Here is a 19,683-nt window from a genome sequence, read left to right on the forward strand (position 1 = left end):
CAAGTTCCATAGCATTGTTGCTTAGTCCTTCGTTCCTTACATGTGGCTCTTCAAACGTGATGAGTCTTTCTGTTTGAACTTCTTGGATTGCAGCTAGAGGAGGGTGTCTGCTACAGGGGAGTCCACTAGGCCTACTGTTTAGCATCGGCCACATAGTGTGGTTCGATTAAGTCAATTGAGACAAATCTTTTCTATTTTTTTCTGGCAAGAGGCAGGAGCAGCACGGTTCTTGTTCCTGGTACTGCAAGAAATGGTACAGGTTTTCTGTAAGAGAGTCCAAATTCCTTTTTGTCCGCAATTTTCTCTCTGACCAGAACCTCAACTTTTGGGATCCAGACAGGTCTTGCCGTCACTACCTTGACTTCCTCAGTGGCAGTCTGCTTTAGATGGACATTGCTTTTTTTGTAATGGATTCATTTAGAACCTGTAAAACAGCTTAACGATCATGGATATCAAATGGTTTTTCATCCGCCCCTGCGCCTTCACAATCAAGATCAGGTACCCACATTTGTGTCCCAAAGAGGATCTTATACGGGGTGACACTCCATAGAGAGCTTCTTGACTGGTTGTTTAATGCCCACTGTACCCCATAAAGATGTGTGACCCGACTACCGCCCTTGCTGTTAAAGATTGCTCTAAATCCTGTTTTTATCTCTCCACAACCGAATTTCCCTCAGGATGGTACAGAGATGAGAACCACATTGCTATGTCCATTCCTTCCATGGCCTCTTTGTAAGCCTAAGAGGGCAGGGCCGCTGTCAGAATGTAACGTGCTAACTGTGTATGCGCCGATAAAGACTCGCAAATCTTTTATTACAGTTTGAGCGTTAGCCAAATGCTGAGGCCATACCCATAGGAATATCGAGCATGAGCCCACTGCAACCATGATTAATCTGTAAGCCCTGTCCGTTTGTAAGGTGCCGCAGTGGTCCAAGTACACACATGTGAGAGGTTGGTCAGATTTTAGTAATGGCGTCTGTGCCGGGCATGCAACAGCGGAGCCTTTCATCTGCTGGCAGATGTCGCATTTCAAGACATAGTCTTTAGTTTGCTTAGTTAACCCTGGCCACCAATAGCGCTATTTCAGTAAAGAAATAGTCGCTGTAATGCCTGAGTGCACAGAGCCCAAACCCTTGTGTGCAGCTAGTATTAAACCTTGCCTACGATCCATATTTGATATTACTCTATCCCCCACTCCAGGAATCTGAGCATATGGAATATTTTGTGCATCTAACTTGTAGGAGTATTTGAGTGGAAATGTATTAGGTACTGCTGTGCTGCCTTTGCGTGATGCAATGACAGCTACCATAACATCTCAGTCAATTCTTGTTTTTGAACAAGTCAGCGCAGCTAAGAAAGCAGTGCGAACAGCCCCCTTTGCGGCTTCATCAGCCAATGAATTCCCTTCAACGTGAACGCTACCACGTTGGTGACTCAGTGTATGGATCACGTGAGTCCTCGGTAGCTCCGCTTTCAATTCTGCTACCTGAACACATAGCATTTTGTGCTTAAATTGTGCCTCCTTTTGCGTCTTTAAACTCGTTTTGCTCCCAATGCTGTAAGTACTCATAGTACGACTGTACACAGCAAAAAGAATCACACATGATTAGTGTGGGGAATTTGTGATCCGTATTTACTAGTGCCAGTATTAGTGCTTTTAATTCTGCCAACTGAGCTGTGCAGTTTCCTAAAGATTGCGTTTTTGTGCAACTAGGATGGAACTTGCCATCACGCATGTGACCTTTAATGATAGCACAAACTGAAAAATATTGCTGTTCACTTCCTATGGCCGGTTGTGGAGATCCGTCAGTATAAATAAATATATTCATATCGTTCTAGAGGCAAGATCAATCAATCAATCAACATTTGTACAGCGCACTACTCACCCGTGAGGGTCTCAAGGTGCTGGGTGGGGGTGCTGCTACTGCTTGAATAGCAGGTCTTGAGATGTCTCCTGAAGGTCAGCAGGTCCTGGGTCTGCCGCAGGTGGATGGGGAGGGTGTTACATGTTGTTGGCGGCGAGGTGGGAGAATGATCTGCCGCCGGTGGTCGTTCGGTGGATGCGTGGAATGGTGGCGAGGGCGAGGTTAGCGGAGCGAAGCTGGCGGTTCAGGGTGTAGAAGGTGAGTCGATTGTTGAGGTATGCTGGTTCGGTGTTGTGGAGTGCCTTGTGAGCATGGGTGAGGAGCTTGAAGGTGATCCTCTTGTTGACAGGGAGCCGGTGCAGGTCTGTAAAAGGGGCTGTGATGTGGCTGTGGCGGGGGATGTCGAGGATGAGGTGTGCGGAGGCGTTCTGTATGCGTTGTAGTCGTTTTTGGTGTTTGGCCGTAGTTCCCACATAGAGAGCGTTGCTGTAGTCCAGTCTGCTGCTGACGAGGGCCTGGGTGACCGTCCTTCTGGTTCCAGTGGGGATCCATCTGTAGATCTTGAGGAGCATGCAGAGGGTGTTGAAGCAGGAGGAGGAGACGGTGTTGACTTCCTGGGTCATTGATAGCGATGAGTCTAAGATGAACCCCAGGTTGTGTGCGTCGTCGGTGGGTGTCGGTCCAGCTCCCTGTGTGGCCAGCCACCAGGAGTCGTCCCAGGCGGAGGGGGTGGAGCCAAGGATGAGGACCTCTGTCTTGTCTGATTTCAGTTTCAGGTGGCTGTTCTTCATCCATTCGGCGACAGCCTTCATTCCATCATGGAAGTTGGTTTTGGCTGTGGTGGGGGCCTTGGTGAAGGAGAGGATCAGCTGGGTGTCGTCGGCGTATGGTATGATGTTGAGGTCATGTGATCGGATGATGTTGGCGAGCATTGAAATGTAGACGTTGAAAAGGGTCGGGCTGAGGGATGATCCTTGGGGTACGCCGCAGATGATCTTGGGGGCTTCAGATCAGAATGGAGGGAGGCAGACATCCTGGGTTCTGCCAGTGAGGAAGGAGATGATCCAGTCCAGGGCGTTGTCGCGGATCCCTGCGTTGTGGATGCATGTGCTTAGGGTGTGGTGGCAGATGGGATTGAAGGCGGCCAAAAGGTCCAGGAGGATGAGGGCCGGGGTTTTGCGCTTGTCCAGCAGGGTCTGGATGTCGTCGATGGTGGATGAGGGCAGTTTCGGTGCTGTGGTTGCTGTGGAATCCAGATTGGGACGGCTCCAGAGCGTTGTTCTCCTCGAGGAAGTGGGTCAGTTGCCTGTTGACAATCTTCTTGATGACTTTCGCCGGGAACGGGAGCAGGGAGATGGGACGGACTTTTTGAGGTCCTATGGGTCCGCCTTGGGTTTCTTGAGTAAGGCGTTGATCTCGGCGTGTTTTCAACTCTCTGGGATGATGACGGTCTCGAAGGAGTTGTTGAAGATCTTCCAGAGGTGGGGGCCATGATGGAGCTTGCTTTCTTGAAGAGGTGGTGCGGGCAGTGGTCGGATGGTGAGCCAGAGTGGATGGTGTTCATGATTCTGATGGTGTTGTTGTCATTGACATGGTTCCAGGAGCGCAGGAGGTCGGTGTGGCTGGGTGCTGTGGGTCTGAGGTGTCGGCGGTTATCGGGGGGCTGGTTGTTGAAGCTGTCGTTGATGTCTGTGATCTGGTGGTGAAGGCAGATGGCTAGGGAGTTGCAGATGTCTTGCGACGGCAGGACGTCTTTAGAATTGGATCTGGGGTTGGAGAGTTCCTTCACGATGTTGAAGAGCACTTTGCCATTGTGTGCTTTGTTGTCGATGTGCTCCTTGAAGGAGGTCCTTTTGGTGGTTTGGATGAGTTGGTGGTGCCTGCGTATGGCATTCTTGTGGGCTGCGTGGTTGTCCGGTGTCTGTCTGTGGTGCCACTTGTTCTTGAGTCTTCGGCAGGTCTGCTTGGAAGCCTGGAGGTCGCCGGTGAACCAGATGGCTTTTCTGTTGGTGCGTCTGTTTGAGGGTTTCTTGATTGGGGTGAGAGTGTTGGCGCAGTCGTCGATTCATTGTCTGAGGTTGCGGGCAGCAGTGTTGGCGGTGTCTGTTGGTGGGTTTCAGTCGAGGGTGGCGATTAGCTGGTCTTCGGTGACTTTGTTTCAGCTGCGGCGGGGGGGTCTGTTGTGGGTGGTGGTGCATTTCTCGAACGTGAAGTGGATGCAGCAGTGATAGGGCCAGTGGAGTTTGGTGGTGTGGCTGAAGGTGACGTGGATGCTGGTGTAAAAGATGGGGTCGAGCGTGTGTCCGGCAGAGTGGGAGGGAGTCATGATGAGCTGTTTGAGTCCAAATTTGGCGAGGTTGTCGAGCAGGGTGGTGGAGTTGCTGTAGTTGGCGTTCTCGAGGTGGAAGTTCAGGTCTCCGAGGAGGACGTAGTCCATGGATGCAAGAGCGTGTGTGCTGATGAATTCGGTGATGGACTCACTGAACTGTGGCCAGGGTCCGGAGGTTTGTAGATGAGAGTTCCTCTGAGGGTGGTGTTGGAAGTGCAGGTGTTCGGCAGCTCTGACGGTCCCTGCGGGTGATCTTGTAGCCGTCCGGGATGGCTATGGCGATGTGGGGCGCCAAGGAGGGGTTCATCCAGGTCTCCGTCAGGAAGTCAAGTAGGTCCTAGAGTCCGATGGCGTGCTTGTGGGCAGAGCAGGTGTTGAGTAGTATGCATCTGAGGTGGTTGCGTCCTACCCCGGTGGGCGGGGCTGTGGCTTGGGGCTGGTGAAGCTGCAGCTCTGGCAGGAGAAGGGTCCGTGGGTGCACTTCAGGGTGGCAAGAAAGCAGGTGGATGATCGGCCAATTGAGTTGGTGAAGGGTGCTGGCATGGTAGCGGGCGTCGTGGGGTTCCCGAGGGTCAGGGGGTCTGGCGCTGGGCATGGTCCAGGTTCGTACAGGCGCAGTTCGGCTTTCCTTTGACATGCCAGCGGCGCGCCCGCTGCGCGCGGCTGCCATAAGAAGGGGAGGTGGGAGGGAGGAGCAGCCGGCAGGTAGAGCAGGAATGGATGGGCGAGCAAGGTGGGCGGGGACGCAGCGGTGGAAAGGGAAAGGCAAAGGCTGGAATGCTAGAAGGGCAACAGAGAGAAAAACAGGCCGAAAAAAGCAGTATACAAGAAAATCTAATAAAACAGCAGACAAGTAAAAACTGGCAGAAAAGGTACAGAGAGAGCAGACAGATACTTATGGCTCACTACTGGGCCACCAGGGAAGAGGCGCAAGTGGGAGCCTGCAGGTGGACGAGGGCCTCGAACTCGCGGCAGCAGCGAGATCAGAAGCAGGGACACGGGCACAGTTAGGTGGAGTTGTGCGGCGTGGGGAGCGACCTGCCTGGAGCAGGGTCAAGGGTCTACTTCCTATGGCCGGTTGCGCGGATCCGTCAGTATAAATAATATATTCATATTGTTCTAGAGGCAAGATTTAACATCTGTTGCAGTAAGAGAATTAGCCCATTGAATCCATCTTGCATTTGGGATGCTGGCCTTTGTAACTGCTTCTAAAGCTAGTACTGGAGTTACGACAATAATGCATTTTCCATAAGCCAGTGCTCTTTCTTTTGCTACAGCAGTCTGAACGGCTGTCAGTATTTTTTCTGTTGAAGTGAAACATATTTCTGCATTTGTGTACAGGTGTGATTTGTAAGTGATTGGTACAGTTTCTCCTTCATTAAAGGTCAAATAAGTGTACCCACATTGACCCGAAAATATTCGGATCACTTACGTTTACGCGTGCTTGGAGCAATCATGTCTTCCTGGAGTAAACGAAGAATATTTGTATGTTCTCATGTCCAATCTCTGGCTTAAAAGTCAGGTTTTATTAAGTCATGGAAAGGTTTTACCCTTTTTGCGTGATCTAAAATGTATGCCATGCCGAAATTTAGGAATCCTAGTATTGATTTTAAATTTTTAAATAAGTTTGGAGGCTGCAGCAGCGCACACTTTTCTAAAAAGTTAGCTGCCAGACTTTTGCCTTCACTTGACAGCTCATATCCCAGAAATAGGACATTGAGGTTGGCTATTTTTGATATTTTAAAGTTGAATTTGTAGCCTTCTCTGGAAAATCCCATAATAATGGTGCTTACCCTGGTCATGTGCCTCTCTAAGTTGTCGTCTGTCAGATTAATATCATGCACATAGGACAACGATTCTTTATCAAATTTTGAAGTAACTCTGTTACTCTTGCTGAAAATACACAGGGCTATTCTTATACCCTTGTGCTAGTCAACAAAATTGTCATTGTGACCCTAACGCACTGAATGCGGTCAGATACCTGCTTTCAGGCGGTATATTTTGGCAGAAAAATCCATTTGAGATATCAAGTGTGGTTTTGTATTTTTTGTGCACAATGGTATTCATTAATGTGGCACTATGTGAATTTTGGACAGCAAATGTCTTTGTGTATCAGTTTAAATGTCTGTAATCTAAAACTAAACATTATGTATTGTCGGTTTAGAGACAGGATGCAAAGGATTGTTCATTGGAGAGGTACATTTTTCAATGTCCCCCTGGTATTCAAGTTGATCTAAGATCTGCCTGACCTGTTTTTTAGCTTCTTGCTTTATTGAATATTGCCTCTGAGAATTAGGTGAAACTTTAAATGGGATCACGTGTAAGTGCCATTTGTAATGTAAATGCCATTTGTAAAGCGCACAGCTACCTCCAACAGAAGTGTCCCGGCGCTGTCCGTATACCGCTTAGGAACCCTTCCTGATTTTTCCCTGTGGAATGTCCACTCCTGGGCATCCCCAAGGTGAAGCCAGGCATCCCAGCGCTGTTGGGGCCATTGTGGAGATTAGGCAAACTATTGCCCAGAGTTGCAGAGTGGGACCCATGATTAGAATAGGCACCGAGGCGAGAATTATCAGGTACAAGGAAATTGAGCCCAAGACCCGCCGAGGCGGGTATTGAACCCTGGTCCCGGACCAGACCTCTGCATCAGGGTCTGCCGCTCTAACCATTTAAGCCACACTTCTCCACGTGGTAGGTTGAGTTCTCATCCCATCCTGCATGATTTTTGTACAATGCCAGAGCTTAGGCTACTGCCCATTCCTGTGCATATGTATGTTTAACCTTTTCGGTGCGACCGCGTTTCCCCCTCCGGTGCTGGGCCGTAATAGAAACGGGCGTGGTCATGACGGAACGGTTCCGTCATGAGCACAGCTCAACCGACGCTCATGACGGAACCGCTCCGTCATGAGCACCGAAGGGGTTAAGGTGAACGGGAACATGGTTGGAAAATGCAGGAAAAATTATTCTTTCTCCGCTGGGGAACTCCATTACGAATGCAGGCGGCCATTCTTGTTCTGCTAACAGGATGTCATAACCAGATGATAAGTTCTTCCAAAAAAGACCTTTTTACTTTTCTGGGCTTGTTCCCCTCCAACCAGAGTGTTATTTCATATAACTTATGTGGGACACTCACCCTGGTGTCTGGTGTTTCCACCGTGATGTAATCATTCAACTCAGCTGTCACCAGAAATTCCTTCAGGATCAGGCGAGCTATTGTTAGTTCTGCCTCACTGTCTTGCATCGTCAGAGCCCATTCCCCATTCAGAAATTGTGTCCTCAGAATTCTGGGCATGTCTGATTTTCAGACCAGCAACTTTCTTTTTCTTAATTTGAGGTATTGGATTTTGATTATCTTCTTTTTTAGAAGGAAAGTCTTGAGCGCAGTGCTTGTCTCTGGACTGTGTGCGCTCCTCTCTATTGTCTGACCGTCCTTCTCTTTCTGAGCTTTTCTTTGACCCCTGAAAGGAACAAGAGGAACGTGTATCAGTATCCAGATACCTGTCAGGTTTCCTAATGTTATCCCTATTTCTAAGGAAGTACCTCTTTTCAGAGGGCTCCTGTGGAGAAGACCTACCTTGGGACTGAGATCGCTTATCTTTAGAGTTTTATTTTTTATTATCCCACTTCTTTTTAGAAGATGTAGGTATCTGCTTAGAAGTGTCCTTTTCAGGACTCCCTGTAGTTGAGGTTTTAAAGCTCTTCCCCCCCAAACTATCCGTGACTAATTCTGCGTACGGGGTAGTTCATTCACCTGTTCTAATGGAGAGAACTCCCGTAGGCGTTGGCAAATTGTCACTGATGCTGCTTCCCCTTTAATATTAGCTAGTATTATGGCTGATACCTGTTCGTAGTTATTTAATAACTTCATCCCTAAGTTTAGGGCAGGTTAAGCTCCGTACTCATTATGTATTTGTCTTAATACATCAGGTATTACTGCTAATAAAGAAATACCATGAGTTCTGGTATATATGGCAGCAAAGACTGTACCCCAAGAGGTGCAATCCTCTAACTGTGGTGGGCAAGCAGATTGTTAACATTCTGTGTATTTTAAATGGTGTTATATTTGGGAATACTGCTTCTAACTGGGTTATTTTCTGCGCTACCCAGAAAAGGAATTTGTTCACGTTTGTGGGCATTTTGCCCATTACTGCATGTAATGTTTGAGGAGTAATTTTAGTATCTGTGCTCTGTGTAGGAGCTGCAGTAGGTGTAATTACTGTTGGCTGGACCGTGAGTGTCCTTAAGACGAAGTGTGTCATGTTTCTGTAGAGTTTTATCAGCTCTTTGTGATGAACAAGCAGTTCATCACCTGGCATTGTGTCAATATCTGGATGTGGTGCGTACGTCGCTAATATCGGCAATGTTGCTCCTGGTCTTCCTAAAGGACCAAGCCTTGCTCTTTCTTGTTCTTGTATGGTGTAGGGTGCCATGAAACCAGACCATTTGTTCCTGGTAGGCTAACGGAATCTCAATCTCCTCAAATGGATTGTAGACCCCTGGAACTTCTTCATTTTATAATAATGAAAAGTTTTTGTTACGACATTCGCTGGTGGGAATGTAATCCATGAGTAGAATACCTCTGTTTTGAAATCTTCGTGTGCCTCTATCACGAATATTACTACACCCCCTCTGGGTGCTGACCCATGTTTGAGTAGTCTAACTGTCAGAGTATGTTTTACATTGGGTGCAATCTGTATTGCATCAGCATCTTCCTCACCCTCTGAGTGATTAAGTATCTGGTCTATTGGGTTTAAATCTCCCTTCTTGATAGACATCGTGTTTAAGACACCGAATAACTGTCCAGGGAAATTTAGAAATGGTTTTATGCACAATTTTGGGAAAATTGTCCTTCAAGCTTGATTAACCAACAGTCAATAAATAGGCTATCTTGCCTACACAGCTGTGGCGGAGTTTTTGGCCTACCCACTCCAGACGTCTCTGGGTTTTGTAAGTAGAGTCTCTGAGAATAAGCTACTCAGATTCTATTGTTAAATAAGTACCAGACCAATCGGTTGGGTGCCATTAAACCATGTTGGGCCCCATGTAGTGTAGTTCCTATAGTACCCTTCATGCAGAACCTGCGCTGTTTACGGATAACATATACTGTGGGTTTGGTAGTAGACTGACTCTGTACACCCCCACCGAATATGTTAGCCTATGTTTGGCATTAGCTAGCTCGCAGTGCCACTAGAATCTCCTATTATCAGAGAGATTAGGTTTTGGCAACCTTAGAACACAAGAAACCCTGATTCCTCAGTCTTGTGGAAACAATATACTACTTTTAACCCAGTCACTCGTGCTTGCTTGTTTTGCTGTCAGAGAGATACACAGAAGAAACAGTCAGGCGTGTTTACAATAAGAATTTATTCTACCGTTGTTCTTCTCATGTAAAACAAATGTGCTGCTACAACTGTGACACAGTAGCAGAGATATAGAATCAGCAGTACAGTGAATAAAAAGGAATAGTATTGTTCTATCATTTTGCAATTGTCATGAACACATACATGAATATAAAATGCATTTATAAAAGAAAGTGCGTACCCCTAAGATGCCTGTCTAGATGTACCTAAATGTACCTAGCATGTGAGTAGGTGCGAAAAGAGCCTAAGCCTAAGAGTCTAAGAGTCAAGAATCTAAGAGCCAAGAATCCCACTAGGATGTATTCGAACCGCATTACCTGAATAGTGAGAGTGTGGGACTTCATCCTGGACTTGAGTTGGACACCCTGCATTGGATAGTCAGAACACTGTCAGATGGAGTGATTGCATGTCAGAGCTGCAGCATCTCTGGTCAGTGTGTCGGCCTTGAAGTCTCGGTTCCCTCCTGCCTACTGATAGCAAGAGGTGCTGTATTTATACAGTCTATATGTGTATGTTACTCTTGTTCAGCATGAGGATGACGTTGGGGATTAAACCTTGTGCATCGATGATAGAGGTGAAGTATACCTCCTGGAGAGTGTACTCATAAATTATTCATATGTGCTAAGGATGACGTCTTAGCAATATCGATTGGGAAAAACCCACCCTCTGCATGGAACTAGGTGAAAGCTTTAGTCCATAAAAGGCTGCAGTCCTTATAAGGCGTTATGTCCCTATAAGGCATTCTGTCCTTATTTGGAGTTATGTCCTTATAAGGCTCATTCATATGAAATGATGGGGAGATGATGTAGGGAAAGTGTACAATGTTCCCTGGACCTATATCAGAGTACCAATATGAAATATAACAAGGTCTCTCAAACACACAAGTGGCTGAAGTGTGCTGAAAAAAGGCTATATTTGTGTTCAATATGTGTCTGTGTATGTGTGTTGTTGTGTGGCAACGTGAGTTCTCTCCAAACAGCTAAAGCTAAAGCTGCCCAGCGAGAACTAAAAGGAACTAAAGTGACCAGAAACAATTTGAAAACACTAAAATTGCTTCCAACTTAACTATATCGGAATTATTTCATTATAAAAGTGGCTGCCTGTGAACCAATCCAAATCCTGTTACACCCATTCCTTATCTAACTGTTTTGAAGGGGCATTTAAGGAATTCTGTGGAGGGAAGTGTTAAGTACCCAAGACTGAATTCTGAAAGATCTCAAGCTGCACTTTGTATACATTGTAATGTTAGCCTGTGTGATCTTCTGTCATCACATCACTGTAGCATTTCATAGAGTCTGCTAAATGAAAATCCTTCCTCGTCAAAATGCCATTGAGTGTGCTTCAGCGATATGTCCCGCAGGCAACTGATTGTGTAAGATGCTGTGGTTGTAACAAGTTTACTGACAGGCTGTCTTTCAGAGATTAAAGATATGGATATATTTGTGCAAACTAAGCACCCTATAAAATGCAAATGTATTATGAGTGGCAAATTGCAGCCTTTGAATAAATACTGAATAAAAATAAATAATTCCTATTAGGTGGAGATATGTTCTTTCAAGTTTGGTACTACTCCACCCACAATTCCTATATGAGCTTTATTCTCAGTATTTCGTTATTAACTCATTTTGGACACAGGAGGACAGAAAGCGGCAGAGAATCTTAATAAATGAGTGCAGCTGCAAATACTGAAATCAGTAGACAACACAAGCTCATACCCATACAAATTTAAGAGATGTACAAACTCAAGAAAGAGAGTGTATCCCTACAGTAGTAGAGTGTTTCACAAACTGTTTGGTCAGAGATTTTTGGTGGGTCACGGAGCTATGTCGTCTGACTAATTACTATTTTTTAGGTCAAGCCTAGCGGCAGCGCACGTGCACTGCTCGCTCAACGAGGCTTGCATTACTTGAGTATGCTGTGTAACCTCGCCCAGTCTCCGTCCATACTTTTCATTGGCTTCCAATTCATTATGAGGCTTGTTAGTTCCTCCTTGTTACCTCCCTATCTCCTTTTGTTACTGCCCATAACAACTGGACCTTTTACTTGGCTAGTAACACGGTCTGCTATGTCTAGTGGGTGAGCACTATTTTGTTTTTGGGCTACTCTTCTCCGCAGCTCTCAGATTTGCACGCTCCCCTTGCGCCCCCATGCATGCACACAACAGTTGTGAAGCATCCATCACAGTGGCGCTGGGCTTCCAGGTCTCGCGATCCGGCCTCACAAAGGCTAAATATAGGACATTGAAGCTGCTTCTATGTAACTGAAATGTCTGATGGTGGAGCCAATCGAATCTGGTGTTTTTCCCAATTGTCCAATTAATGAGAAGCTTTCAATGCTTTGCCAAAGTTATGACGATCAGGACTATCTCTGAGATGCAAAGTTAAATAACTGCGTTTGCTATTGAATTCCCATAATTCAGTACTTGTCAATTATTTATTGCACTGAAGCATTAGAGTTTGTACCAGTTAACCTGTACAAATGGTGCATGCATCAATCCTTGGCTGGTTTGCAGTTTGTGCGTAATTGTTTGAGCGCAGCAGTAATTGGTACATCATCCATTTTTTGTTACCATATTATATGGTATGCTATGCTAAATAGCGCCACCAATGTTTGTGCCCCAAAGTATTTCTAGAATTGGTGTTTTGAGGTGAAGTCTGACTGTCTTACTGCTTTCATCCTGAAAATTCATACTAAGGACTACATCTAAGTTGCTTTTTAGGGCGAGCTGGTGTTGGAGCGCAAAGCGCTCCCGCCAGCGAGTTCTATAGTCGCCGTGTTCACTGGCAAGGGAGTCTAGAGCTGTGCACGAGCGGCTACTGGCCTGTGCACGAGCAGACTCAGCTCTGTGAACACGCACGTCTCCGGAAGACGTGCTGCGCCCGAGCCGCCTCCCGCTTGTTTTAAGACGGCACCGACCAAGTACAGTGCTGTTACGCTCACAAAGCTTATCTGTCATTTGGAGAACTCTTCTTTGTTAATTGAATTGCCTCGTGCTTGTGTCAGTGCTCGGCGCACGTCTGTGTTGCCCCCCCCCCCGCGCCACTCGCCTGTTGTCATACAATTGCTTGTTTTATTGGTTAGTGTTACCATGCTGGTGGCCACGTCCTGCCTACTTGCTCATCACTGGGGTAAGCGCTGCATGTAACACTGCATTGCGCACACAATAGCCTCAGTATGTATGCACGCCCATGTGCACTACAACAATAATATGAACAGTTTGTAGCTTGTTTGGTCACTAACTCGCTAGTGAATGCAGACCACTATCGAGAGTTTTGAATGTGCGAATCACTGGCGTGTTGATACTGCACAGAGGAGTGTGCACTGCTTTGATGGTTTTACTTTAATTAGGAACACTCATTTATTTAAATAATACCTATTTTAACTAATGCATTTTAAGTTTGTTGCTATGACAGTGATTTGCCTACTTAAAGATGGCCGCACTAATAGCCGCACTCTGGTTTCTTATCTTAAACATTGTGATGTGTTCTCACGAGATAGCCTCACATGTCCTTGCCTGCCCATTCATTGGTTTTTGAAGCCAAGGATCCATTCTGGCACCCAGCTCAATCTCCTTCCGTGGTAGACGTTGGTCGGATCCTCCGGTGGTGGCAGCGAAAACATCCTGGTTCCTTTCCCTCCTTCTCCACTTTATCAGGAAGATGGCGAGGCTGAAAGGTGCTGCAGAAATTTACACAGAGAGCCTGCACTGCAAGAAAGGAACATCACCTTGTAGGAAGGCAGCTCGGTGTGTTAAGGTAACTGCAGTAGCTATCTTGGGCAACCTCAAGATCACACGTTTGAATGAGGGGATGGACAACTCCGCCTCGCACCCTGTTTGGGAAATAAAAACAGTGCTGCGAAGGTACAAGACGATGAGAGCAGACACTGTATTAACAATATTAGGTCAGGTAAAAAAACTGAGCAGACTTATCAAGCACCCACAGGACCGAAGGAGCCTTCGTATTATTTATCGGGAGTTGAGGTGAATGCATAATAGTGGACATTCCGTTTTGTCCCAATGAACCAGTGCTGATGTTCGACTGGGCTCTTTTTGCTTTTATCTCTGGGCTCTTTATTTGCTTTAATATATGTTTATCTCTTTGATCTCCCCCACCCCCTCTTGATGTACAGAATGGTTTGTGTTATAAAAATTTCTGGAACTAGGTTACAACGAGGCTGTTAAGCGCAAAGCAGGGTATCTGCCATTCCAATATCATTCATTGCAAAGAGTAGGTGCTTTTTCTTTATTGCCCTCATTTAATCTCGCTTTGCGTCTAGTTTAGTCTGTAAGCACTTTTCTTTAAGTAGTTTCTTCTACAGCAGGATCGACATGCGTTCCTGCAACATTCAGCTCACCATGTGCGCTTTCACTATCTAAGCAGCCCGGGACGATGGCAGACCTTTGCATAAGTCTTGCATTTACAAGAGTATGCGCTATTGGCATTGTACATGAAAATGCCTTTTATTTATGTGTTAATTTTCCAATCATAGAAATAATAGGCATTGTCATTTACAATGCCAATAGCTTAAACTCTCACAAATGCGAGACCTATTGCATTGCAAATGCTTGTTTTAAATTCACTTTACAAGAGTGAATGTTGTAGTTATAAACTTGTGGTAAATGTATAACAAAAACCCACTTTAGTTTGAAAATTGCCAATTACATTTAAGTTTCCTCGATTTTTTCCCCTCTTTGTGTGGCAATGAAGTGCCTCTGTGCGCTTCAACCCAGGCCACCTGCACCGAAGACATCCAAGAACTGTGCAAGCGGTCATAGCCCACAGGCTATGAAATAATAAAATTAGTGCTCTTAGATCAATTTCCATTGTACTTTCATGCTTCCTTTATGTGTTGCTACAATGTGTTCCTGTGAGTTGGATAGAATACTTGTGTCTCCCCCACCTTGTCTCACCCCTTCCTAGGTTGCAAACAAGTGAATTTGAGAGCTGCCTAGAACCCAATTACCCCTCCCCCACCAGTCTTGTTACCCTGTAATCCTTAATTGTGACGTTGAAAACACACATCATTAATAGAGATTTGGATCATTATTCATAGGGTGATAACAGAAAAACATGGAAATGAAAACCCGTAATGATTAAATACAAGTGAATTGATTAACAGAATGGACCAGGGAGGAGTGATAGCTACATATTATGAAAGTACTTGATTCTAACTTCTAGAAATGCATACCATCAATTTTAGCTTGGTTGTGCTTCTAAGAGAGATGACCAATCATATGACATCAGTCCAACCCTAGTCCAAAGGGAGCAATCCAGTTAACATCTTTCGCCCAGGTCCTCCCTTTGTAGGAAGGCAAAAATCCATGAATGTGCTTGGGAGCTGCATTTTACCCCTGGAGATCTTTAAGTGTTGAACAACTTCTACAAAGCAAAACCTACACCATACTCTGCTAAGTCAAACTTAGCTACTCTGGGGGTCCCCCTTCCTACTAAGTTTCTCTGACTGGCACCAAATGAAAGACACATTTTCAAGCTGCTTGCTTCCGATCCGCTTGTCTATTTTTAGGTTGAGTCTGGGCAGTGCATGCTCTGCTCTGCATGCCATGCTTTATTAAGGTATGAACGTTACGCTCCACCCACTCTCCGCCCAGTTTTTTCATTGGCTTGTCCATTGTAAACTGGCTTTTCATTTGTCTATAGGCTTAGCAGTCCCTCCTTAGTATCACCTTTTTGCCATTTCGAAACCTCCCACGAGGACACCCCTGTTACGTGTGTTGTTGCTAGGTAGGCTTGAATTTCAGACTCTGATCACTATTTTCTCAAAGAGCTTTGTCCTCCCTGCTCTTGCCAGCAAGAAAAAGTATGACACGCTCTCTCCTAGTGAATTTGCAATGCAACAGGTCTTGTATTTGCAGTTTAAGCTATTGGTATTATAAAGGACAATGCCTTTTATTTATGTTTCTAAAAAAACACATAAATAAAAGGCATTTTCATTTGCAATGCCAATAGCTCAAGTTCTCGTTAACACGAGACCTATTGCATTGCAAATGCTTGTTTAAAATGGGGATTGGTGTTTACAAACTCTTCTCACTCTGCAGTCAGAGAAAGAAAGGTTAAGTGAATTATGTGACAGTAGTGCTGGGGTACATAAATGTGAAAGGAAAGGCTGTAGGATGAAATTTTTTGTAAGACAACAAAATGTTAATATCTATAAATGAACTGTACACATTCAGCAGTTAGGAAAGCAAACAAGGAGAACATTTGTTTGTAATTCTAAAGTGCGTTGGAAACAAAGATTTTATTAGGATGAAAACAAATCAAAACACTTCAAACTGTGGTGCACAAATGATAAATATTCACTTAAACCCAATTTCCACACATTATCATTTGTGTGCAATAAGGTTAATCAGTAAATCTGTATGTTTGCGCAAACGTAGTAGTCATTTCATTGGAAAATTTGGCTGTAAATGACAGTGCGCTATTACACAATACTTCAGTTACATTAAAAAATTGGCCCATTGTATACTATCCTGTCATCTACTTTATGTACGTAATAAAATAGGATCTGAAATGGGAAATGCTGTACCTTACACACTATTGAATCAATGTGTTGGGGAGCAGAGAAAAACGACTTAACAGAAATGGTCTTTTGTTTGCATAAACATTAATTCATAGACATATGTAGGAGCGTTTCCCCTTTGAGTGTTCAAAGATATTCCTTATTGTGACTTTTTTGTTAAATAAAACATAAATACTAATTGGCACTTATATTGTTTTATTGTGACTCGAGTTTCCATGGAAGTGTTAAAATGTATTTAGGTCTTCTTCTCAGTGACGTGTGCTCCTCTGTATGCAAGATCATCTGAAAACGCATCTGTTGATTCTAGAAGGTTTCACCTAACATTTTCAGTTGCTTGTTGGGTTTTCCAACTTGGGTAAATGTCTCTGACAAATGTTTCCAAAAGGTTCTCTTGAAAAGGGTTCACTGATTTAGTAGACTGTCGACTTCTCTCGACTCTTGTTGTAACCCACTCCACTTTGGAGTGTGGCTGCACATCCGTAACTCTCTTCTTTTGCAGTCATAATGCAATCTCCCTTGTGTTTCTTTTTTTTAACTATATCTCATATCTAGACCACTTGTAAGTATTGAAAAGGCTCAACTCCATTACCATGAGCTTCATTCAAAAGACCAGATTCATATTTAACCATTTATATACTCAGGAATCCCACAGCCATGTATTTTTCATTTTAAACCTCTTACTTTATAGAATATACCACTCACTCATACATTTGACCAAACTGTCAATACTCCAGTATCTTTCCAAAGACTCAATCTGCAAACCTTATACTTTTTTTTCCATCTTGATTAATTATACATTTGAAAGAACACCTGTATTGGTCGTCCCACGATTTTGACTGTCTCCTACGTCCATCCGGAAAACTCCTTCTGTTCCCTTATGGCGCTTCCTTGATTTCTTTCTTCTGTATTCTTACTTTGATTTGAGCTGATAATTTTTAGAAATTTGTTGGAACTTTTTACTAAATTGATCATGTTTGAATTTTTTCATGTATCCTTGAGATGCCTATCATTTGCATATTAGACATTTCAACCGATTACCGAAATAAATCCCTAAGCATGGATACGGTTTAAATTGTGTGCTAATGAAAAGCATATTTTCCAGTGCTAAAAGCCACCCTTGGAAGATGGATGTCCTGCTTTCTAGTGTATCACCTAAAGACTCAGCCCTACTAGATACATTGTATGCGTAGCATAAAAACAGACTCACCGTTAGTGTATTGCCACATGTTCCAAGTTTAAGAAATATTATTCTCTACTGCTGCTTTATTGATGAATTCCTGTAAACACCGATGGATGCATATAATCACAGTTAACAACCAAGATTTCTGTGATTCGCTAGCTTGTTTCTTCCAGGAAAAAGTAATGAACATCTTTAAAAATGTCACCAGTAGCTGTTTGTTAACATATCTCTAATATTAAGAACTAAGTCAATCAGGTTTGAGCATTTCACACCCCTTCGAGTTGTGCAGATTGCAGAACTTATTCCAAAGATCCGAGCAGGATCTCCCATGACCCATGCCCCCCGAAGATTGTTCACTTGGTTCCGGAAGTCATAGCCCGCCATCTATCTGTCATCTTCTCTACCATGTTTAACACAGGGATCTTCCATACTCCCTGGAAGTCAGCTTCAGTACTTCCTAATGTAAAGAATCCCAATCTAAATATTCTGGACCCGAACAGCTATCGACCTATAGCTCGGCTTCCATATCCGGCCAAACTAGCAGAAAAAATCATGAATCTCCAACTTTCCTCCTTTATTGAGAATAATCATCTTTTAGATGATATGCAGTTAGGTTTTAGAGAAAATTGTAGTACCCAAACTGCTCGGATTACAGCTACAGATGAAATCAAAGCGTCCCTTGACAGATGGGGCAATGCAGTCCTTATCATGCAGCTTTTGATACGGTTAACCACAAGATATTAGTTGACTGCATGCAGGATCTTGGGATTGGAGAAACAGCCCTGACATTACCAAAATCTTTCCTCTCGGGACGCAGACAAGTTGTGTGGCTGGTGGAATTCAATTTAGATCCATACTTCTTACCCTGTGGGGTTCCACATGGCTCTTCCTTATCCCCTACTCTATTTAATCTTTATGTTACACCTCTTGCCTCCCTGATAAAACCCTTTGGATTTTCACTGATGTCATACGCCCATGACACACAAATAATAGTCTCACTTGCAAAAAGCAAAAACTTATCTGGCTGCACTGTCAATAACTGCATGAGAGCAGTCAGCGAATGGATGGATAGTAATTGCTTGAAACTCAATTCCACAAAAAACGGAGGTCATCCTTTTCGGCAATGATCCGTCCATCTGCTCTTCGAACTGGTGGCCATCTGATCTGGGCACCACACCAATGATAATTTTAAAAGTAAAGAATTTAGGGATTCTGATGGATAGGAAGCTAAAATATAAAGACTATGCCAACAAGAACACTGTTTCTTCTTTCCACTTACTTAGAATTATAACAAAAATATAAACATTTCTTACTGCAGATCTCTTGAACTTTGATCTCTTGCTTCAGTGTAATCATGACTTCCAAAAGGTCCACTTAAGAAATTACAAACTCTTCAAAATGTGGGCGCACGATTCCTACAAAAAATTACAAAATCTCAATTGGCTCGATCAGCCATTAGGCAACTTCATTGGCTGCCTTTGAGGCAGTTTGTCTATCATATAAGACACTCTACTGGAAAGCCCCAGCTTACTTTAAGAAAAACCTTGAGTGGTATATACCTAGTAGATATCTCCGTTCCAGTGCAGCCAGACTTATAAATGTTGTTACTTTAAAACGTGCCACTTGGGGTGGAAGAAGCTTTTTCAGATCTACTGCTCTACAATGGAACCATCTGCCACCTGAATTGAAAACAGCTTCTTCGCTCCCTGTCTTTAGGAAATAACTTAAAACCTGGCTTTTCAATCAGTGATCCTATAGTATCCCTACTTAGGACACTGACAGCTGTTCTCTGTTCTGCATTGACCCTAGACACCTTCCAACATTCATGCGCTTTGAAAGTTATATCATTCAATAATGTTGATTTTGAATACAGTTGCTGATGTCACGAAAATCAGAAACCTCAATAAAGATTGTTTAAAAAAAATGACACGCTTTTTTTCCTCATTAGGAAGCTTTGAAAGTTTATTAAAATGTTTTTCGCAGAAATGCTATAAAATCGCTGCATCTCTTTTGCTAAGGCAATGCTGACTCTGCCAACCAAAACGATTTTATTGCTTAGCTCTATTTTTGGAGTCTATTGATGGGTAATAATGTTTGTCATTTCCACCTTATAGTAAAACTTTGGATAATCTAAACAAACTGGAGAAATTATTCCTGCAACATTTTTGAATTGGGCTATTGAAAACTTGGAAGCGGTATTATTTTGTCTGTGCTGATTTTTACCATAAGTCTAGATTAAGACTTCTGTATCTATAAATGCCTTTCATACTTAAGCAAATCAATATGTAAGTCAATGATCTCTGAAACACTTTTGGTGTACCACAGTATTTTACCTTCAGGATTATAGTATTGCTTCATTTGTAATATGTGCATTGTAAAAATAACTAAATGCTTATTCCTGAAATTTTA

General features: G+C 43.8%; 1 protein-coding gene across 3 annotated transcripts in view; it reads left to right on the plus strand.

The window, feature by feature from the left end:
* The window catches only part of PDE3A (phosphodiesterase 3A), a 1,456,379-nt gene that overhangs the window by 901,505 nt on the left and 535,191 nt on the right, over positions 1-19,683 (plus strand). The window contains exon 1 of one of the 3 annotated variants that reach the window (XM_078674053.1): positions 13,134-13,309. The exons of the other annotated variants lie outside the window; for them this stretch is intronic. Coding sequence (XP_078530179.1) covers positions 13,214-13,309 — 96 coding nt within the window. The 5' untranslated portion in view covers positions 13,134-13,213. Of the gene's footprint in view, positions 1-13,133; positions 13,310-19,683 lie in introns of those variants that run through there. 3 annotated transcript variants of the gene reach the window in all.

This window comes from Lissotriton helveticus, chromosome 1_1 (assembly GCF_964261635.1).
Source record: "Lissotriton helveticus chromosome 1_1, aLisHel1.1, whole genome shotgun sequence".
In the NCBI taxonomy this organism is placed as follows: domain Eukaryota; kingdom Metazoa; phylum Chordata; class Amphibia; order Caudata; family Salamandridae; genus Lissotriton; species Lissotriton helveticus.